The following is a 21,302-nucleotide window of genomic DNA, read 5'->3' as shown; positions in this document are numbered from 1 at the left end:
AACCAGCCCTGACACGCCCCAGCCCCATCCCTCAGGCCTGCCTCTTGCCCTCCCCCGCTCCCCTTCTCCCTCAGCCCCGCCCCAGCCCCTCCCGGCCCCTGGGGCCCTCCCAGCCCGCAGCAGCTCCCCTCCCCGCCTGTGGACCGGCTGGGCTGGGCTGGAGAACAACACCCGCACCTCCGGACCGCGGAGAGAGCCAGACCGAGGCCCGGAGCGCTGGAGTTGGCCGGAGCTGGCCCCAGAGGTAAAAAGGAGGGAGCAGTGCCTGGAGTTGGGCCTGTCAGGCGAGGACATAACCCCTGTGATCCTGACTCCTGGTGGGGCGGGGTGGGGGGGGCAGGAATGCCGGAGTCCCTGGTCTCTAGGGTGGGGATGGCGAATGGGGAAGCTAGAAGGCTCTGGGCTGGATGGAAAGAGCCAGGTGCCGGAATGGCAGTGGAGCAGGGATTCGCCGGTCCAGGAAGACCGGGCGTCGGGTGGTCGGTGGAGGGCTGGGTTAGGGTCCGGACCACAGAAGCCTCACAGGAGTTGCCAGGGCCTGGCCCGGCCCCCGCCCCAAAGGCCTTGTGTCTCTTCAGCAGCTCCCACAGCCGCCCCTTCCCTGGGCCGGGTCATGCGCTGCCCCAAGTGCCTTCTCTGCCTGTCAGCGCTGCTCACACTCCTGGGCCTCAAAGTCTACATCGAGTGGACGTCCGAGCCCCGGCTGGGCAAGGCCTACCCAGGACCCCGCAGCACCCTGCCAGGCCCCACGCCAGCCAGCGCCGAGCCCACCCTGCCGGCCAACCTCTCAGCCCGTCTGGGCCAGACTGGCCCCCTGCCCTTGGCTTACTGGAACCAGCAGCAGTGGCGGCTGGGGACCCTGCCCGGAGTGAACAGCACAGAGGCGGAGGACTGTGGTGCCTGGGGGGCCGCTGCCGCGGCTGAGATCCCAGACTTTGGTTCCTACCCCGAGGACCTCCGCCGCTTTCTGCTGTGGGCCGCCTGCCGGAGCTTCCCACGCTGGCTGCCTGCAGGCGGCGGAGGCCAGGTGACCGGCTGCAAAGATCCCGGTGATGTCCCCTTCTTGCTGTTGGCTGTCAAGTCAGAACCAGGGCACTTTGCAGAACGACAGGCCGTGAGGGAGACGTGGGGCAGGCCGGCCCCCGGGGTCCGGCTGCTCTTCCTCCTGGGGTCCCCGGTGGGCCAGGCAGGGCCGGACCTCGGCACCCTGGTGTCCTGGGAGAGCCGGCGCTACGGTGACCTGCTGCTCTGGGACTTCCTCGACGTCCCCTTCAACCAGACGCTCAAGGACTTGATGTTGCTGGCCTGGCTTGGCCGCCACTGCCCCGGCGTCAGCTTTGTCCTGCAGGCCCAGGACGACGCCTTTGTTCGCACCCCTGCTCTGCTGGGCCACCTGCAGGGCCTGCCGCCCGCCAAGGCCCGGGGCCTCTACCTGGGTGAGGTCTTCACCCAGGCCAAGCCTCTCCGGAAGCCAGGAGGACCCTTCTACGTGCCTGGGTCCTTCTTCGAGGGCAGCTACCCGGCCTACGCCAGCGGGGGCGGCTACGTCATCGCGGGGCGCTTGGCACCCTGGCTGCTGCAGGCAGCGGCCCGCGTGGCCCCCTTCCCCTTTGGCGACGTCTACACTGGCCTGTGCTTCCAGGCCTTGGGCCTGGCGCCCAGGACCCACAAAGGCTTCCTCACGGCCTGGCCGGCAGACCGCACTGCTGACCCCTGTGCCTTCAGAGACCTGCTGCTTGTGCGACCCCTCAGCCCTCAGGACAGCATCCGGCTCTGGAAACAGCTGCAGGACCCTGGGCTCCAGTGCTGAGCCCGGAGGCGGGGGCGGGGAGGGGCGGTCAGGGCAGCCCCTGAGGGGTGAGGAAGGAGGTCCTGGAATGGAGGCTACTTGAGCCCCTGCTGGGCCTGTCTTTTCGTTTTTGAAACAAAATATGCACACTCCGCATTCTGAGACCCTGAGTTGTCTCTCTTGTCTACCGGAACCTGGGGTAGTGTACAGAGCAAGGCTCTGCTGCCCCCTGACCTTCACACCAGATGCTGCCCCCACCCTGGGCGAGGTCTGCTCTAATGGCCTAGCTGTCATGCTGGACACCAGCTCTGACCCGTTCTTCAGGAGACTAGAGGTCATCTCTGGAGGACCCCAGCCCCATGCTATTCGCTGAAGCTGACCCTCCAGCTTGTGAGAAGAAGATGACAGCTCAACAGCCTTGGCTTTACTCATCTCCAATGGAGGAGCTAGGGGAGTCCCAAGCCAGCCATGCTGGCCTCGCCTCCCATGTCCCCACTTCAGGAAACAGAAACCAGATGTGGCAGGGAGCCAAACACAGAGACACAGTTTATTCACTGCGTGCTGGCCTCTCATTCTGAGTCAGGTTCCACAGACTGACCTGCCACACCTAGCCCCAGCCCTCAGGGGTGTCCAGTCCCAGAGGTGCCCTCGCCCAGCCCCTGGGAGAAGACCGTGTAACTCAGGGTGGAGAAGGGGCTGACCAAGGACCCCGCCCAGTGTAACAGCCTAGCGGAACAGGAGCCGCCTCAAGTACTGCCTGGCTCCTGAGTGTGTTGGAGGCAGCTGTCTGAGGAAGCTGGCACCCTGCCAATCCCGTCTGCCCCTCAAACTGGGGCTGCCTCTTGGGGTAGTTGAGGCACGACCCCAGGGGCTGTGGGGCCTCACTTCTCGAAGTGGTCCAGTGGGTAGTGTTCGCCGTAGGTCTGGAGGTGACGTGCCAGAGACTCCTGCTGCTTGCGGAGCTGGGCAGGCATCTCCTGATACACGTCCGAGAAGATCAAGTTGGGGTTGGGCTTCAGCTTCCGCTCAGCCTGCTCAAAGGCCTCCATTACCTGGGAGACAAGGGGTGGTGGGCAGGCAGCCCATCCCTCACCCAGGAACCTACCTCCTCCTGTGGGACCTCGGTGAGGGGTTAAGCCCCCTGAGCCTCAAGTTCCCATGCAGACGATGGAAATAATCACCCTAACAGTGGTGACAGTTAACACCACCAACCCCAGCTTCTCCATCCTTAGTGGAACCAGGCACTGTACTAAGAACACAGAATCATTTTGGCCTCTCAGCACCCTTAAGAAGCAGGCAACTCAGGAGAGGAAAGTGAGGCAGAGAGAAGGACGTGTCCATGATGTCAGAGTCAGGAAGTGCATGCTGCCCAACACCAGGGTCCAACCTGCCCACTGGGCTGCAATGTCCCTGGCATCTGATGACCAGGGCTGAGGGGGGCAGTGCACAGACTCTGGTGGGCACTCACACTGCATTTGGAGTAAGTGCAAGGCCTCAGACAAGCTTCTGAGGCAGGTACCCCGTATCACTCTTCAGAGAGGAAAGAGCTAGGGCCAGACATCTGCTGGGACACGGCCAAGATGCACGTGTCTGGGCATCGTAACATCAGGGCTATCCCCAAGGCTCCGTTCAATGGCACTCCCCCCCACGCCCCACAGCTGGGCTTCCCTGGTGGCTCAATGGAAAAGAATCCTCCTGCCAGTACAGGAGATGTGGGTTCGATCCCTGGATTGGGAAGATCCCCTGGAGAAGGAATACGCCAGTATTCCTTAGAGGGAAATCCCATGGACAGAGGAGCCTGGTGGGCTACAGTCCATGGGGTCACAAAAAAGTCGGTTGCAACTGAGTGACTAAACAACAACGAACACCCCCCAGCCTCTCCATTCTTGCAGCGCTCCTTATGAAGCATCATGGCCCCTGGGGTGGGTTCCAGCCGGGGCGGGGAAGCCCTGCCTCACCTTCTTGCGGGACTGCTTCCTCCAGGCCTTCTCCTGCTCATCATCCCACCAGCCGCGGCTCTGCAGGTGATGCCGCAGCCGGGAGATGGGGTGGTCCTGCTTGTCCCAGTAGTTGACCTCGTCCACTGAGCGGTATGCCGAGCTGTCATCACTGGTGCTGTGGTGCCCGATCCTACAGGGGGAGGGGAGGCCTGGGTCAGGCTGTGGCCCCGCAGGCAAGGGTCAGGAGGGCAAGGCTAGACTAGGAACAGAGGAGTGGGAATGGAATGGAGGCCAGAGGGTGCGAGGCAGCAGGGTCGTGCTGTGGGGACAGTGGCCAACGTGGGGGAGAAGCCGGGGACAGGCTGTCACGCTTGGGGGATGATGGGGGCAGCCAGCAGGTACCTGTAGGTCATGGCCTCAATGAGGAAGGGCTGGTTCTCCGCCACGGCCCGCCGCCGGGCCTCCTTGGTGGCGTTGTACACAGCAAACACATCATTGCCATCCACGCGGATGGACAGGATGCCGTACCCGGGGCCTCGAGCCGCTGTGGGGACAGAGAGGCCAGCCAGGCCCCAGGGCTCAGTCGAGACCTGAGCCGGGAAGGGAGGCGAGGGGAGCGGAGGGGCGCCCAGCAGGGCCCTCACCGATGCCGTCCCCGCGGTATTGCTCTGAGGTGGGCGTGGAGATGGCGTAGCCGTTGTTCCGACAGAAGAAGATGATGGGGCACTCGAGGGTGGCGGCGAAGTTGAAGCCGGCGTGGGCGTCCCCCTCACTGGCTGCCCCCTCTCCGAAGTAACAGATGACCACCCTGTTGGCGTTGGCCCGCTTGGCTGCATAGGCTGCCCCGACCGCTGCAGGAGTAGAGACATGCGCGTCTCACCTGCGCTCACACCCGTGTTCCCCGACCCGGGCCTCTGGGGCTCAGGCTGGCAGTCGCCAGGCACTGAGGGGAAGAAAACACCTGAGCCCCCAAGAAGCTCCCCACCTGGTCTTCTCCCCTCAGCTGACTGCAGCTCCATCCTTGCAACCACTCAGGCCAAAACCTTCAGCATCTTTGAGTCCAGTCATTCCTGTACCCGCTCCACCTCCAAAATGGGAGTTAACATTTGACCTCTTCTTCAGCTCACCCTGGTGGTCCCAGCCCTGCCTCTTCCCTGCGTGCCTGAGCAGCCTCCCCGACTCCTGCTCCTCCCACCCACGCTGTTACCCTCTGGTTAAACCCTGAGCCAGGCCGACAGGGGACTCGCTCCTCTTCCTCCCCCAGTGGGGGTCCTCTGTGGGTCCAAGTGTGCTCAAAAATCAAGAGCCCGTATCACACCCGGGCCGTTTTCCCTGTAGGCCTTATGACGCCTGACATACTCCACATGTTATCTGCACCAGATGCTGGCCATCTCCCCCACCAGGGTCAGCACCCAGAGGCCTCAGGGTTTTACTGCCTCTGTTCACTGCACCTAGAACGGTGCCCAGCACAGCGCATGGACTCCGGACATATCCAACTGACTGACTAAACTGCTCACCCAAATGGAAGGTGAGGGCCCAATCCCACCTTATGGAAATTCTACGGGATGGAGATCAATGAAAATGCTACCTCCACGCAGAAGGCTGCCCTGTCCACCTCCCACCTCAGACATAAACTGTTCTTATCTAAAACTCACTAGGGGCGAACGTGCCTGGGACTCTGCTAAACCCTGCACATATCAGCTCAAGTGTCTGCCCTGGAGCAGCCTGACTTTGTCTTTGCACTCTGTGGCCGCAGGCCTGGCCCCAAGCGGGTCTGCTTCACAAGCGGTTATCTTTAATAGAAGTCACACCGGCTGCGCTAAGCATCGTGCGCTTCTAGAGTCTGCTTCGGGAGAGTCAGACTCCGAAGACAGAGGAAGACCAGGGTTGGGGTAGAGAACCTGGGCTCTGGAGCCACCTGGTCCACAACATGAGAGCCAACTCTTCTTGCGACCTGCCAGTGACCTTTAGCGAGGAACCTGGCACACACTCAGTTCCACATGGCTGGCTGTGCTGCTGAGCAGACACGAGGTGAGCACAAGCACGGGAAACAGAGAGCGACTGTGCCTGCTGAGCGCCACCAGAGCCCTCCCACGAGGGTCCCAGAAAGAGAGATCTTCTAAGTCTAGAGCCCAGACCAGCGCTGGGTCCTTGCGCCCACCAGGAGGCCCCGGTGGAGAGGTGAGGGCCCGAGGAGGGAACGTCGTCAGTCTGCGTGTGCCGGGCCTGGGCGCGCATTCTCACCCTGGGGGATCTGCGTGGCCAGTGGAGAGGAGATGGTGACGAAGTGGCGCTCCCTGCAGCCGTAGTGGACGGGCATCTGGCGCCCCTTGCCCAGGTCGCTCACGTTGCCGTAGCACTGGGCCATGAACAGCTCCAGGGGGTAGTCCCGGTACATGAGCACACCTGCAGCAGGAGGAGGCAGGGTTACTCTGGTGAGTGGTATGGGGGCAGGCCAACCCCTGAAGGCTATCCCCTGGCCTGCCGCCAGGCCCCGCCCCTGTGCCAGTACAGCCAGGGAGCCGGAGCAGAGCAGGGAAGGCACGTTCGGATGCTCACAGGGACGGTGCGCAGAGCAGAGAGGCCTGGCTCAGGAGGGAGGCTGCTGTTCAGACCAACTGGCCTCTGCTCAGGAAGGCCACATGGTTTCAGTTTTCAAAGAAGGAGAAATTCAGCTTGCCTGTTTTTTTCTTTTGAGAAGCTACCTGATTTTTAAGTGTTCCTCTAATTCATTTACTTAAAAAAAAAAATCATACGAACCAAATAAATGTATGGGCCATGTTCATGACTCCTGGACTAAGGGAGGAAATATTCAAACCTGTTCTCAGCAGTAAAACCCCTGGTGGACACCCACCTCATCATCAAAAGCCACAAGCACACACCTCTCTGACCTGGGCTTCACACCACCCGGATGGCAGGGCTGGCGGGGGCCCCATGCAGCCCCTCCAGCGCGAGGCCGGCAGGGCAATGGAGACAGGCTCCGGGAGTGCCACCATCCTCAGTGCCCTTGTTCTCCCCACTCGAGACGGGAGACACCGAGTCAGCCAGGCGAGCAGCTGCCCAGCCAGGATGGGCAAGCAGGGTCGGCCTTTCCTCCTGCCCTGCACAGGTGCCCCTGCAGCTGCCAGGACACAGGGCGTTCCAGGACCCGGGCAGGATGGCTCACTCCTGCAGAGGTGGCCAGGGCCCTAACAGCCCCCGTGTGCAGAGCCCAGCTGGCGCCCGCAATGCCAGGCCCTGCCTGGAGCCCTCCCCAGAGAGAACCCCTCGGCAAAAACAGCGGGAAGCACTCGGCAAACCTGGCAGGGCCTGGCTTGTGGCCCAGTGCCCGGGGAAATCTAATGATGCTGAACCGGAGTCATTATCATGGGGCGTCTGTCCTCCCGGAGTGTGTGGGGGTGGGGGGTCTGGTGCAGCTGAGAGAGGAGACAGTCTGAGATGAGATGGCCATGCCAGCTGGTCCAGGCTCTGGACAGACACCCTGGCCAGGCCACACCTCTCTGAAGAGCTGTTCAGGGTGCGAGGCCCTGGCCACAGCATCGCCTCCAACTTTGAGGGCTTATTGTGCACCGTATGCCCTGTGCTGAGGGCTTCATGTCATCTGCCCGGTGAAACTGTCTTGGGAGGGGTCCCCATCCCGCATGGTGAGGACATGAGATGAGGAGGCTGAGGCAAGGTGCAGTTAAGCAACCTGCCCAGGATCATGCAGTACCTAAGAGGAAGGGGCAGATGGGGCTCCCTGCTGGGTCCTCACGCCAACAACTGCTCTGGAAGCCCCAACTTCAGCTCCACTCTCCCCCCCGTCTCTCCTAAACGCTCATCCGTCTTCTTCATTCCTAGTCTGTGACCCTTCCATCCTCTCCCCTGTTCACTTAGAAATGGTTAGAACACATCGTCCATCTACTTCTGCTGGGTGAGTTACCTGGCACCTGGAAAGAGGCTGGCAGAGCCCTGCACATGTAGACAGGGCTCCCCCAGCCCAGCCTGCCCTCACTGTAGGCTCCCGGCAGCCCCACCACGCAGGAGTCACCACCCCATCGTAATCTCTATTTCTAGATGAGAAAAATGAGGCTCAGAGAATCGAAGTGACTTGCCCCAAATCTAACCACCAGCAGGGCATGGAAAGGTTAGGGGCACAGGCGCTTAACTACAATATCGCCAGGCCTCTCGGAGGTGAAGCACCCTGAGGCTTCCCTGGCATCATGCCGCTCACAGAAGGGCACACTGGTAACTACGTAGGCCTCACCTTCTGAGCAGGCAGGACTGAGCCTGACCTGTCTCCACGGAGACCACAGATCCAGAGCCCCACTTCATATGGCCCAGCTAAGGTCAGACATACCTGCCTCCCGGTACTGGCCAAACACTAGGTCTGTGTCGTCCAGGGCTGCCGCGCTGCCCACGTGCGTCCCCTCTTCGCCATAGTTGGTCATGTAGAAGGATATGCGGCCCTGGGGGTAGAGGGGGGCCCGGGGGCCCGGGTTCAGTGAGGCTGGGCAACGACAGACAAGTATCCAAATGCTGACTATCTGCTGACTCTGTGATTCTGCAGATGCTTCCTGAAGGCCGGCTCTGGGCCAGGTCACGCTGGCATGCCTGCCTCCATGGAAGAAGTGCCAGGTTGGTCAGAGCCAGGGTGATGGAAGCTGAAGGTGTACCCACTCCACCATGGAGAGGCATCATGGAGCAAGGCCTAAGGTGAGCAAATGTGGGGATGGTGGCGGTTTCCAGAGAGCCCACAACAAAGGCCAGGAGGCCAGAAGGGCTGGGATGTAAAGTGTGGCAGGGGGCGGCAAGGTTGGAGAGAGAGGCACCTGCTAGCTGGATACACCAGTGCCCAAGGGGAGCCCCCCTTCCTGAATCCCTCAATCTCAGGGCCTGGAAACGCAGGTCCCCAGCCTCCCTTATAGTCAGAAGTGGCCACCGGACACAGTTCCAGCCAGACAAGTGGAAGTCTGCTTTCGCTTTCTTGATAAAAAAGATCACTGCAGTGCTGCCATCCATTTCCCCCACTTTGCAGAGCCGTGAAGCCTGGACCTGTGGCAGCCATCTTGTGAACGTGAGGCAACAATTACAGGAAAGTCAAGCTGCCCAAGATGATGAAGCAGAAAGGTAAGAAGTCTGGGTTCCTGACTGTGGTACTGAGCAGAATGGATTTCTAAAGACCTAAGGACAGAGAGAATGAGAGGGGAAGTGATAGCAAGGAGAACACTGTGGGTCTCGTTTGGGTAAATGGGTGGATGGTGGCACCCATCACTGACCAACGGCCTAAGGGAGAAAGAGGAGCAAGTCTGGGAGGAAGGTGCTGAGGTCAAGTCTGGACAGGCTGAAACTGGTGAGGGACACCCAGGGTGAGGAGCCAAGTAGATCTGGGGCTGAGAGGTGAAGTCTGGCTGGAGACCCGGGAGCCTGGCACAGAGATGGGCGGTAAGCAGGACTGCATGAGAGGTAACACACTCAGGCCAGGCTCTGCAGGACGCCCCGTGCCCAGGCCTAGCCTCCCGTCACAATCCGGGAACCGATGAATAATACTTGCTTCCAAGTGGAGAGCCAATTAAAAGTTAATTGACCGCGCGGTGCCAAGTGAGTGGGTGGATGCTGAGCGCTTGGCTGGGCTGTCTAGGTTGGCGTGGGGAGAGGCCTGAAAGGGGGGAATCCCGAGGAAACGGGACCTGGGCTAGTGGCAGAGGCCACTGGCTGCCTATGCAGCGTCCAATCCCTCTTCTCTTTACTAACAGGTCTCACTGTACCACCAGCAGCCACTGCCCAGACTAACAGACTACTTTCTCAGTGTCCCTGGCAGCTGGGAGTGACCAGTGACACCTGTGGTGTTATTTGGTGGGACTACCTAGTTCTATAAATGTGGGCGTGGGGAGATAGCTGGGCAGTGCCGTGTTTGACCTTCCACCTTCCACTTCCTGCCTGGGGTGAGACGTGATGGAGGGCTCCAGCAGTCACTGGGTTCCTGAGGGGCCCTAGAGGCTAGAAGCCAGCGCTGGCTGTCCAGTGACATTGTGGTGCATCAGTCCTGACCACCTGTTTCCACATTTCTTTTATGCAAGAGAAGGAAACTACTAATCTGTTTAAACTATTGCTTTTATTTTTGTCAGATTTGGGGGGTGTTGAGGGAGGGCTGACTGCTACTTATAGCTGAGTGCCATCCAAGCTAATAAAGGCTGGAACCTGATGGCCAAGCTGATCTTACTGAGGGTCCCCAGTGTTGGCCAATGGACAAGTGACCTGATGTGTGGGTCTCACGGAACTCCCACTCCCACCTTCTGGGATGTGTTCTCTTGTTATTTCTACTTTTTTTCTTTAATACACTAAAGAAACCGAGGCAAAGACAAGAAAAACCATCTGCCTAAAGTCCCAGTCGTGACTTGGGTCCATGTCCTCAGGTTCCAAAGGTCCCGTGTGCACAGTCAATCCAGGGGCAGGAAGAGCCCATGAACATGAGCGGATGGGAGGCGGGGCCTGGCCCTGAGGCTGTGCAGAGGGGAGCAGATGGCTGAGCGCCACAACAGGAGATAGGGCAGACAGGAAGGGCCGGTCTTGATCTTGTGGATGACAGGAGCCAAGGGAAGTTTCTGGGCAGGGTGGCGAACCCACACACAGCGCTGCTGTGAGCTGGCTGCCCGCATGATCTGCTTGGAACTGTCCTCGGTGGGCCTCAGGCTTCAGTCCACAGTGGGGTCACCTGGGGGCTTGATGCAAGTGCAGATTCCCAAGCCCATCCCCACTTCTGACCCAGCAGTGGTGGTGGAAGCTGAGGGACAGCCGGCATTCTCCCACTTTTCTAACAGGAACCCCGTGCCCCTGCTCTTAAGTCTCTGCAGCCCAGGAAGGACAGACGCCAGGCCTCTGTGCCCATGGTTCCCAAGCATGGGCACACGGCCCTGGCCTGGCCTGTCAATCTCATAGGTTGGTTCAGAGAGGAATCTGTCTGTGACCAAAGCCTGGCCAATCAGCATCAGCCCTGGGCTTTCTGCTGGAATGTTAGGGACACTCTCTTTCCACTGCTAAGCAGAGGAGATAGTAACTGCGAGGCTGGTATCCATGACCAATGCGTTTCACTGTTTCTCAGGCTATTATGTGCACCGCCATCAACCCTCGCAGCAACCCCATAAAGTAGCTAGAGACCAGCAAGCTGAAGCACTGGGAGGCTGAGCAACTTTCTCACGACCACAAAGCTGGAGGGTGACAGAATGGACTCCGACTGCAGTCCTGCTCCAGAGCCTGCACCCCGAACCCTCTCACTGCCCCTTCTGTGAGTCTGGAGCTTCCAGAGACCACTGCGGCTTGAGCATGAGGGAAGCCGAGGCAAAGCAGCGTGGAAAAGACACTCGGTGAGAGAAACAGGTTTGATAACATTTTTTGAGCCCCAGGGTACAGCCGTGCCTGAAATAGGGCCTTGTAGACTTGCAGCTATTCGAGTCAGCAAGCTTCCTCTCTGCTGACACTGCTGAGCCTCGGTCTGTCTGCTGAAGCTAACACTGCTGGGTGTCCCTCCACAGCACACTGGACACAGACACTCCAGGAAGCGCCGAGGGCCGCCCTGTTCTCAGGACTGTGAGTGTCTGAGACGAAGGGCCATCCAGTCTTCTGTCTTGCCGCCCCCAGCACAGCTAAGCCCCAGCCCAGCAGACAACAGGCTTCCTGTGATCCGGTTCAACCTTCTGCCCTGGGGCAGGACCACCCCTCATCTTCTTCCTCCAGAGCCCCAGGAGAACCCCAGGAGGTCTAAGGACCACAATTCAGGGATCTCCATTCCACTCCCCCTTCTCTGGGTGCTGTCTTTTGGCCTAGACACAGGTAGGGTGGGCAGGACCTCAGGTAATCCCAGGCCCCCTCCCCAGCCCATCCCCACGCACCTGCCTCTGGGACTCATAGAGGATGCGGTCCATGGTATTGAGCAAGGTCATGCTCTTGTAGAATTTGAGCACCTTCTCCTGGGGCAGCTGCAGACAGAGGCACAGACAGACATGGGCCATCTGGGGCCAGAGAGGAGATGGGCAAGGGGCTTGGGCATGGGAGGCACGAAGTCGAGGGAGGTGGCCTCTTACATGGGGATCCTCGCTGGGGTTGATGATCTGGCCCTGCCGGTCCATGACCCGGTAGATGGGGATCCCAGAGATGACATTGGGCTGGATGAACTCGAGCTTGTCTATGAACTCCGCTGAGGCCCCTGGGAACTGCGGCTTGTCATCCAGGGACGAGAAGTGCCGCTGTTGCTGCCACCTGTGGGGGTGCTGGGGAAGAGTGTGGAGCAGAACACCCAGGTCAGGAGCAGCAGAGAGGTTCCCTGTGCTGACAGGCAGTGTTGCTGGTGATGCAGCCGCCAGGCCGCAGTGGACTCTCGGGCCCGACACACAAGGTCTCACTTCCCGCTCCATCACCTTCCCAGTGTGTGACCTCAGGCAGGTTCCTATAACCACCCTGAGTCTTGGCTCCTCAGCTGTAAAACTGGGGTGAAAATCATAGCATCTATCACACAACGTTGTTGTAAAGCTTAAATGATCTAATAAAGGGGCAGGTGGCTCAGGAACTGGTAGCTATAAGAGGCCCAAATTCCTCTCCCGGCATTCAAGGACTCTCAAGGCTGACCGCAGCTAGCCCCTCCTCTCATCTCCCATGGTGACCCCCCCACACACACACCCAGATGTGCTCTTCACCGACCCCTCTACCCACAAGGAGACCACTCTAAGCCAGTCTCTCAGCTTAGAGTTTACATCTGGGAGCCCTTAAAAGTCAGCCTGCCTAGGCTCAAATCCCTTGCTGTGACCATGGGAATGAGCATCTCCCTCCTCAAGTCTCCCCTTTCTCACCTGTAATATGGGGAACACCTCATGGAAACACAGGGAGGCTTAGACAAAAGCACACGTATAAAACGGTGAGCAGAATATTTATACCTATCATGAAGGTGCAAAGTAATGCTGATCCTCGTTTCTACATCTCTGCTCTCATCTACACTAGAAGGCCTCCTCCCCCATCTCCTGGCAAAGAGCTCCACATGCTTCGCTGCCCTCTCCAGTCCTAACCCCCTCCAGGAGCCTAGACTGACTCATTCAACAAATATTTGAGCACCTGCTTCGTTCCACAGCCTGTGCTGGTCTGTGGGGACCTAAGAGAGGCAAGACACCTGCCCCTGCCGTGCAGCAGGGAAGACAGATCCCCAACAAGTAACACTGGGGGGCCAAGGGGGATGTGTGTTCTTCCAGGAGAAGCTGTGGGGTGACAGCAGAGTGGAAAGGGGGGACAGTTCCCCTGAGGAAGTGACGTGAGAGCCGGGACCTGAAGGATATCTAGGAGTCAGGGAAGGAGCATTCGAGGCCGGGGTAACAGAACACGTGGGCTTCCCAGGTGGCTCTAGTGATAAAGAACCCGCCTGACGATATGGGAGATGTAAGAGACGTGGGTTCGATCCCTGGGTTGGGAAGATCCCCTGGAGAATGGCATGGCAATCCACTCCAGTATCCTTGCCTGTATTCTGCCTCAGATATGCAGATGACACCACCTTTACAGCAGAAAGCAAAGTGAAACTGAGCAGCCTCTTGATTAAAGAGGAGACTGAAAAATCTGGCTTAAAACTCAACATTCAAACAACGAAGATCATGGCATCCGGTCCCACCACTTCATGGCAAATAAATGGGGAAACAACAGAAACAGTTAGAGACTTCATTTTCTTGGGCTCCAAAATCACTGCAGATGGTGACTGCAGCCATGAAATTAAAAGACGCTTGCTCCTTGGAAGAAAAACTATCACCAAGCTGGACAGCATATTAAAAAGCAGAGACATTACTTTGCCAGCAAAGGTCTGTCTAGTCAAAGCTATGGTTTTTCCAGTAGTCATGTATGGATGTGAGTTTGACTGTGAAGAATGCTGAGCACTGAAGAACTGATGCTTCTGAACCATGGTGTTGGAGAAGATTCTTGAGTCCCTTGGACTCCAAGGAGATCCAACCAGTCCATCCTAAAGGAAATCAGTCCTGAATATTCATTGAAGGGACTGATATTGAAGCTGAAGCTCCAATACTTTGACCACCTGATGTGACCCTGATGTTGGCAAAGACTGAAGGCAGAAGAGGACGACAGAGGATAATATAGTTGGATGGCGTCACTGATTCAATGAACATGAGTTTGAGCAAGCTCCAGGAACTGGCGATGGACAGGGAGGCCTGGTATGCTGCAGTCCATGGGGTCGCAAAGAGTCGAACACGACTGAGCAACCGAACTGACTCTTGCCTGGAGAATCCCATGGACAGAGCAGCCTAGCTGGTTACATAGTCCATGGGGTCCCAAAGAGTCGGACATGACTGAAGTGACTTAGCACGCATGCATGGCAGAATAGGCAGAAGGCAGAACGTGAGGAGTGGCATGTATCTGTGGAACGCGGGAGGAGTCCTGTGGGAAACACTGCAGCCCCCGGCTCAGAGGCGGCCTGGGAAAGCCCAGGAGAAGGCCACATGCGCACCAGGAGAACTGATCCCATTTCTCAGCTCTCCAGTTAGCCTTGAACCACCTCAGTGTCACAACAGAGCCCCTTTATTAAGCCCAAGCAGGGTGCCAGGCTGACGTCCCGAGACACAGCCCTCACTGCTCAGAGCACGTCCGGGAGGCAGGGAGCACTTACTCTCGTCCTTAAGACGAGGAAGCCGAGGCTTAGGGTGGCCGTATCAATTCCTGCACCAGGCCCCAGAGCTAAACCAGACAGATAAGTCGAGACTGGGCTTCAAACTTGGGCAGGGCTGACAGCCAGACCCCCAAGCCCAGGTTCCCCACTTCCCACAGGTCCCCAGGGTCCTCTCTCAGCTGGCTAACCGTGGCTTCACCTCCCAGAGGAACTGAAGCATACCACCTGGGCTCGTCCTGAGCTGGGTCTCACAGAAGGGTGCGCAAATGAGTTCCCCACCCTCCCTCCTTTAACTGAGGCAAAGAGGCCAGTGGGGGAATGTGAACGAGTGTGCTTTTCTCTGCATTTGTGGTGGTGAAGAAATAAAGCAAATTATGCTCCGATGGCAGGGCAGCTGCTCAGCTCTTGCAGACCACCCCCCTGCTTTCAGGGTGCTCACACAACCACCTGGTGGTATCGTCTCCCCCACACACCATGAGCTCCGGAAGCAGGGAGCATGTGCACGTGGGTTTACAGGGCACACACTTCAACAGGGAATTACTGACCCAGTGCATGAATATTCACTGGCTTGGAGTCAGACCAACCTGGGTTCCAATTTCTTAGCTCACTGCACAGCCCTCTGCAAAACACGGTGTCTGAATTTCTTCATCTGCGAAAAGGCTGTGCAGGGTTACCAGTAGTACCTCAGATAAGGTATGCAGAGGGTTCAGCACAGGTGTGGAAACTATTATATGCTCAAAAACTGGTAGAAGGGGGGAAAAAACCAAAAGCTAGGAAGAGAAATGAGAAAAATTGACTGGCACCTTGGAAAGATGGGGAAAACGGGAGTGAGGGAGAAGGACTGCCTGTGTTTCAGACCAGATGGTAACTCCAGACCAGGCCCCAGTGGACACTCGAGACTGAGATGCAGTGGAGACTCCATCTGGGGAGGGGCTCTGGGACAGGAGGCCAGGGGCCAGCAGGGCCCAGGAGGACAGAGTCACAGGGCTCAGAGCAAACCCCAGGGTCAGGGCACGGCTATCTGCCTCCAGAGGCTGGAGGGCTACCAGCAGGGCGCTGTTCCTGGAGCCAGGCCTTGGCGGTGCCCCCGCATCCGGGGCCTGTAGAGATGAAGGTGGTACCCACGCCAAGGGTACTGTGCTGATTCCACGAGCTTTCAGAGGGCTCCACACAGTGCTGGCCCTCAGGAACGGCTCCATCAAGGGGTGGGGGCGGGGCGGGGGGGGGGTGCGGCGGTGAATCACATGCAGAGGATATATGCCTCTCCACCCATTTTCCCTTCTTTTTGGTGCAGGTGGGTTGTCCTGGTGGAATCCTGCAGAAACTGCACGATTTACACAAAGCCTTGAAGCCATGCCCTCTCCCAGCACAGGACCAAGACATGCTCTGGAAGGCCAGGTCTGCCCCACAAGTACTGATGGGCAGTACTTGTGGATGCCATAGCACCGTAGTTAAGGACAAGGACTGCGAGTCCACCACTGCTTCCGGGATGTGGAACTACAAGTCCCTCCGTTTCCTTATGTGTAAAGGAGGCTGGTATGCAGATTAAGGACCTCATGCCTGGCATATAACCAATGCTGGACAAATATGGGTAGCTAACAAGAGCGCCTGATGGCTATTGCGGTCAAACAAGGCGTCAGTGAATATTTGCTCTAAGTCAGGCCCTGAACTGAGGGCTGGAGACGATGGGGAGAGATGGATGATGGACACTGAACACAGGAGTTACTATCAGGAGGAGCGATCTCAGAGGAGGCAGGATTGTGAAGGGTTTGATCAGTTAGGGTGAGGGCTAGAGGGCTGAGCGGCCTGTGCTTGAATCCTGGCTCTCCAGTCACGTCACATTGGGCAGGAGACTGCCTCCCTGAACCCAAGAAGAATTTCTATACCAGTTGGTGGTGGGAGGGTAAAAAGCACCTGCTATACATGGAGAAGGAAGCATTTTGCTATCTGTATCACTTGTAAGAGGAAAAGCCTCGGGGAAAAGGAAGAGGGAAGCTGAGGCCTGCAGGACGAGCAGAGGTGAGCCAGGCCAAAAACTGGGATGGGGGAACATGTCAGTTCTCCGGAAGGACAAAGGCTGAGGCCAGAGGAGAGACCCTGGCACCGTGGAGACCATCTGGCTGCAGCACGTTAATGACAGCAGTTACGGACGTGCGTCCGGGCCACACCAGGCCCTTGCTGTGTGATGAACCCGAGGAGGGCACCATGACCACACCGCCGTAAGAGAGGTGGCCCCGTGGCTCAGAGGGGTTAGGCAACTTGTCTGCGATCCAAGGAGATCGGGAGCGGTGATGTCAGCACATGAAGCCAGGCAGCCTGACCACTACAGGGAAGCTGGAGAGGATGGTGGGGTCCAGCCTGGGACGGCTCTGTGGATGGGGCCAGGGAACCGGGTCCTCTGAAAGAGGTCCTCTGATGGCTAAGGTCACCTCAGCCAGCACTCTCTGGGATCTGAGGCACACTGCCCTCAAAGAGAGCTAAACCCTGGCTCTACTTCCAGCTGAGGAATGTCAGTGCCCTCATTAGTGGCCTCCCTTTCCTGGGGCCAGAGCGGGGTGGGGGCCTGGCTGGGGAGGCCAGGGAAGGGTGGAGACAGGTCAGGCTTTTTCTGGCCTCAAGGACCCAGAAGGTTTAGGAGCACTAAGCTCCCCAAGGCACTGAAGGTGTAAAGCATCCTTGCTTTGCATCAGTCAGAACCACACCAGTGTCACTGTCCCTGGAGAAAAACAGCAGCTCCCATTTCTTGAGTCTTCATGGAGCGCATGGTGTGGGCGGCGGTAGTGGTTTAGTTGCTAAGTCGGGTTTGACTCTTTGCGGCCCCATGGATGGTAGCCCACCAGGCTCCTCTGTCCATAGGATTTTCCAGGCAAGAATATTGCCATTTTCTTCTCCAGGGGATCTTCTCCAACCAAGGACTGAACCCAAGTCTCCTGCTCGGCAGGAGGATTCTTTTCCGCTGAGCCACCAGGAAAGCCCTAGGTATGTGTCATAAGCGCTTCCTAAGAACCGTTTCCTTTAACCCTCACCTCTCTCTCTGAGGGAGGCACTGCTACTGTCCCTGTTCTACAGATTGAGACTGGTGGTCGGGGTGGGAAATCTTCTCTGAAGAAATGACCTGTCTGCCCACAATGGAAAGACCATATCCCTACCAAGGCAGTGGGAACTCACCTAAGGGAAGGGAAAATGCCAGTGGGGCTGAAGTACAGGGAGGGGAGGGCACCCCACCTTGCCACCAGCCCCAGGCAGAGGCTGATGATGCACACCCAGTCTGGACTAAGCAGGATGCGGTAAGACCTGAACCGAAGTCCTGCCCCTGCTCCTCCGGGCAGTTCTGGAGTCCAGAGCTCCAAGTTCAGACCTCACCTCTCTGAGCCTCAGTTTCCTCCCCTGTAACAGAAGAAAACTACCAGTACCGTACCTTGCAGTGTTAAATATAACAATGGTGTGAGTTGGCCCTGTCAATGAGAAAGCGCTTCATTAAGACACCGCCAAGAGGGAGACGACGAACTACTGTTTCACGCTGCAATACACTCTGGGCACCAACCACATGGAGATGCCGCCCAGAGCCCTGGAGTTCTAGAGCCCCCAGACACATGCCTGAACAGCAGGGTCCGAGAAATACTATTACTGATAATTCACACAGACCCAGCTTTGAGGTGCTCCCTGACTCCCAACTGGGCAGGAGGCACTCCAGTCACCCCACCTGCTAAAGCTCAGAGAAGTGAGATGACTTGATTGAGATCACACTTGCTTCTTGGGGTGGTGGCTGAGGAAACAACTCAGGACTCCGGGACAATCAAGTTCCCTCCTCCTCTTCTCCCTGAACAACAAAACGTCTGCTAGAAACAGGACTGAGGGTAGAACCAGCCAAATGCCTCCAGGGCAACAGGGCACAGCCTGAGTAAAGGGCAGTGAAAGGAGAGGCAAGCAGGAGCCGCAGGTGGGGGATGAGAAGCCTTCCTCCCAACACAGCCTGCCCCAACAACCCAATCAGTCCACTACAAGCACAACCTCCCAACCTGCCTCCAAGATACTATCTCCTGACTCCACCCTGACTGCCTAAAACTGCATCATCCAATATGGCAGCCACCAACCTCTTCGAGGTATTTAAAGTCATTAAAGTTAAATGAGAACTTCAAGTGCTCTGTCACACTAGCCACATTTGAAGGGCCCAGGAGCCATGGGTGGTTAGTGGCTACTGTACTGAACAACGTGGATATCATCACAAAAAGTCAGCCTGCCAGCCTCCTCTGTCCATGGGATTCTCCAGACAAGAATACTGGAGTGGGCTGCCATTCCCTTCTCCAGGGGATCTGCCTGAACCAGGGATCGAACCTGTGTCTCCGGCATTGGCAGGAGGGTTCTTTACCATCTGAGTCACGAGGGAAGCTGCTACTGGACACACCAGGTCCCAGATCTTTGAGTAAATGCTACTACTCTTTTCTCTTCCCTCCAAAAAAAAAGGTTTGTTTTTTTTTTTTTACACTTAAAAACAAGTGAGATAATTAAAAGCGGAGAAGACGAAACAGGGACTCTAAAAATACACAAAGAATTCCCTGGTAGTCCAGTGGCTAAGACTTCACGTTCCCAATGCAGGGGGCCCAGGTTTGATCCCTAGTCAGGGAACTAGCTCCCTCGTGACACTAGGAAGACCCAGTACAGCCAAATAAATAATGAAAGACCATTGCCCCCTGCTTCCCTCCCCACCAACAGATCTCACTCAAAAAAAAAAAAAAAAAAAAAAAGGGGGAAGTCAGGAGGGAAGAGTAGCAAGGAGTCGGAGCCAGAAAGGAAGCAGATTTAATCAGCCGTGAATGACGCTTTCCCTTCTCCCACTCAGTCAAGCTCACCCTCACTCCACAGGCTCAACCAATGGGCCCTAGGGATGGAGCTGTGGAGGATCTGACTGCTCAAATCAAAACCAAACCCCCAGAGACCAGCCCAAAGGCAAGGACTCTCCCACCTCCCTCTTGCTCCAGTAACCTTTTTGAAATTACCTGCTTCAAGTGACTCCCTTCTTAGGTCTTCCCACACATTATTCACAGCCCATCCTCCTCCCATTTCTCCCTCTAGCAAGAGCTTCGTCCCAAATTCCATTTTCCTTTCCTAATGGTTTGGGATCAGATGGTCAGACCCAACCCCACAAGGTCTGGACAGAATTCCCACCAAGGCCTTCACCAATCCAGGCCTTTCCCAGGTCACCTCCCTTCTTCTCCCCCCATCTCGGAGGTGAGTTTTTGTCCCATCCCTCCAACCTCACTTTCAACAGTGGCTAACACTCCAATTGCCCTCATCATATGCCAGAGTCAGTTCTTAGCACTTTACATATTTAATTTTCACAACTCTATGAGGTGACCATCGTTAGCATTTTACAGAGAGGAAAATCAGGTCCAGAGAAGAGCAGTCCCTTGCCCAAAGCTACAGAGCTAGAAAAAGGCAGATTACAGAACACGGCCTCACATGACTTAGCATGAGCCAATCTTCTTAACCACTACTCTGTTATATGCAAAATCTCAGTTCACAGCTTTTCTCAAGTCCCCTGCCTCTGTCCCTCTAAATAGTGGTTCCCATCTACATTTCTGCTGTGCGAGCATGCCATTAGCAGCATCAATCTAAAGGGAGTCTGCTCCTTTTGACAAGAAACAAGGCATTTCTCCACTGTTTCTAAGAAATATGGACTAAGCGCTCTGCCAGAACCTCTCTCCTCATTAGTTCAACAAATATTCACTGATCACCTCCTCCTTAGAGTGACCAAAACCAACAAGGTCCTGGCTACCGTTCTATGCCAGAGACACAGGATCCACGACTTTTTATAAGTATTTTATCTTTATTTATTTGGCTGCACTGGGTCTTAGTTATGGCATGCAGGATTTTTAGCTGCGGCATACGAACTCTTTAACTGCCGGCACGTGGGACCTAGTTCCCTGATCAGGGATGAAACCCAGGCCCCCTGCATTGGAAGCGCGGAGTCTCAGTCACTGGACCACCAGGGAAGTCCCAGAAAGATTTTTTTTTTTAACGCAGTTTATTTAAAAATCAGAATTGGAGCAAAGAAACACGGGGCACCATAAAAGTTGCTGAAAGGGCAACTGATGTCTCTCTCCTCCTCCTTGAAAGTAGACTGTATTGAGAAGAAAGTCTTTCCCTTACAAACACAATTTTCTCCAGCTCCTGAGGGGAGAGGTCACACCCTTCTCCCGTATTCTCCAAGCGGCCTCCCCTGGGGATGGGCGGCAATTAAGTAACTACCTCGCTCTCTCCAAGTTTTCTCCCTCCCTTAGGGTCACAAAGGAGCTTCCTGGCTTTTCTTCTCCTAAGGAAGTGGAAGTTATTCCCTTGCATGTCCTGTCCAAGTGGTTCTCCCAGCCCTCGTCCTTTCTCTCACAGCCTTTCCTTCACTTCCTACAGGGACCTAAGGGAACCCCCTCACTCTGAAGACTGCATAAACATTCCTATACCTCTTTCGAGAAAACTCTCAGGTGCCCCAGGTACTCACAGATCTAGCCAGCCCACGAGCCCCAAGCAGCCGCAGGAGCGGGAGGCCCGCCCGTCCCAAGCCTCGACTTGGTCTCCAAACCCTCGCCGCCGCAGCCGCCGCCGCCATCTTGGCTGACCATCCCTCGGAGATCCGCCCCTCTCCTCGGCGAGACCGGGGCTGCCCCTTCATAATCCTGACTCAAATGCCAGCAGCACCCTGCCAAGAAACCATGCGCTACTAGTTCTGCAGCCTCTGGGACACACATGTAGGTGCATAAAGCCACCTAACTTCCCAAAATTACTCTGACCGCCTCACGTTAGTTATTCCTGTAACCGGCAAAGAAGAGGACAACCCGTCCAGAGCCTCAGGGTTTCAGGGCCGGGGGCCTCGGGTAGGACGAGCTCATGCCAAGGCCCGCCCACTCTTCTCTTCTGTCCAATGGCTTTCCTGGACTTTCCTGGCGGGAGT

At 56.8% G+C, this 21,302-nt stretch overlaps 2 protein-coding genes across 2 annotated transcripts; one reads left to right on the top strand and one right to left on the bottom strand.

Annotated features, from left to right (window-relative positions):
• The first annotated feature begins 379 nt into the window (after positions 1–379).
• On the top strand, positions 380–1,810 carry B3GNT8 (UDP-GlcNAc:betaGal beta-1,3-N-acetylglucosaminyltransferase 8). The gene has a single exon (XM_052656565.1). It carries the CDS (start codon positions 380–382, stop codon positions 1,808–1,810), a length of 1,431 nt encoding a protein of 476 aa, XP_052512525.1.
• Positions 1,811–2,307: 497 nt separating this feature from the next.
• BCKDHA (branched chain keto acid dehydrogenase E1 subunit alpha) lies at positions 2,308–21,007 on the bottom strand. Its single transcript, XM_052655900.1, has 9 exons — positions 20,853–21,007; positions 11,790–11,975; positions 11,598–11,684; positions 8,069–8,177; positions 5,974–6,135; positions 4,374–4,580; positions 4,132–4,273; positions 3,748–3,919; positions 2,308–2,841 (listed from the first exon to the last, which is right to left on the bottom strand). Exons 1-9 carry the CDS (start codon positions 20,958–20,960, stop codon positions 2,671–2,673), a joined length of 1,344 nt encoding a protein of 447 aa, XP_052511860.1. The 5' UTR covers positions 20,961–21,007; the 3' UTR covers positions 2,308–2,670.
• Positions 21,008–21,302: the final 295 nt, after the last annotated feature.

Source organism: Budorcas taxicolor, chromosome 18 (assembly GCF_023091745.1).
Source record: "Budorcas taxicolor isolate Tak-1 chromosome 18, Takin1.1, whole genome shotgun sequence".
NCBI classification, from domain to species: Eukaryota; Metazoa; Chordata; class Mammalia; order Artiodactyla; family Bovidae; genus Budorcas; species Budorcas taxicolor.
Note: the sequence above shows the minus strand (reverse complement) of the source record. Positions and strands in the feature narration are given on the sequence as shown.

Excerpts from the sequence above, each read along its gene's own strand:
- B3GNT8 (XM_052656565.1), top strand. The coding sequence starts at position 380 with ATGGGGAAGCTAGAAGGCTCTGGGCTGGATGGAAAGAGCCAGGTGCCG.
- BCKDHA (XM_052655900.1), bottom strand. The coding sequence starts at position 20,960 with ATGGCGGCGGCGGCTGCGGCGGCGAGGGTTTGGAGACCAAGTCGAGGC. Across the intron at positions 11,976-20,852 it reads CTCGTGGGCTGGCTAGATCT|CACCCCCACAGGTGGCAGCA; the intron begins GTGAGTACCTGG and ends ACTCTTCCCCAG. Across the intron at positions 8,178-11,597 it reads TCTATGAGTCCCAGAGGCAG|GGCCGCATATCCTTCTACAT; the intron begins GTGCGTGGGGAT and ends CTCTACCCCCAG.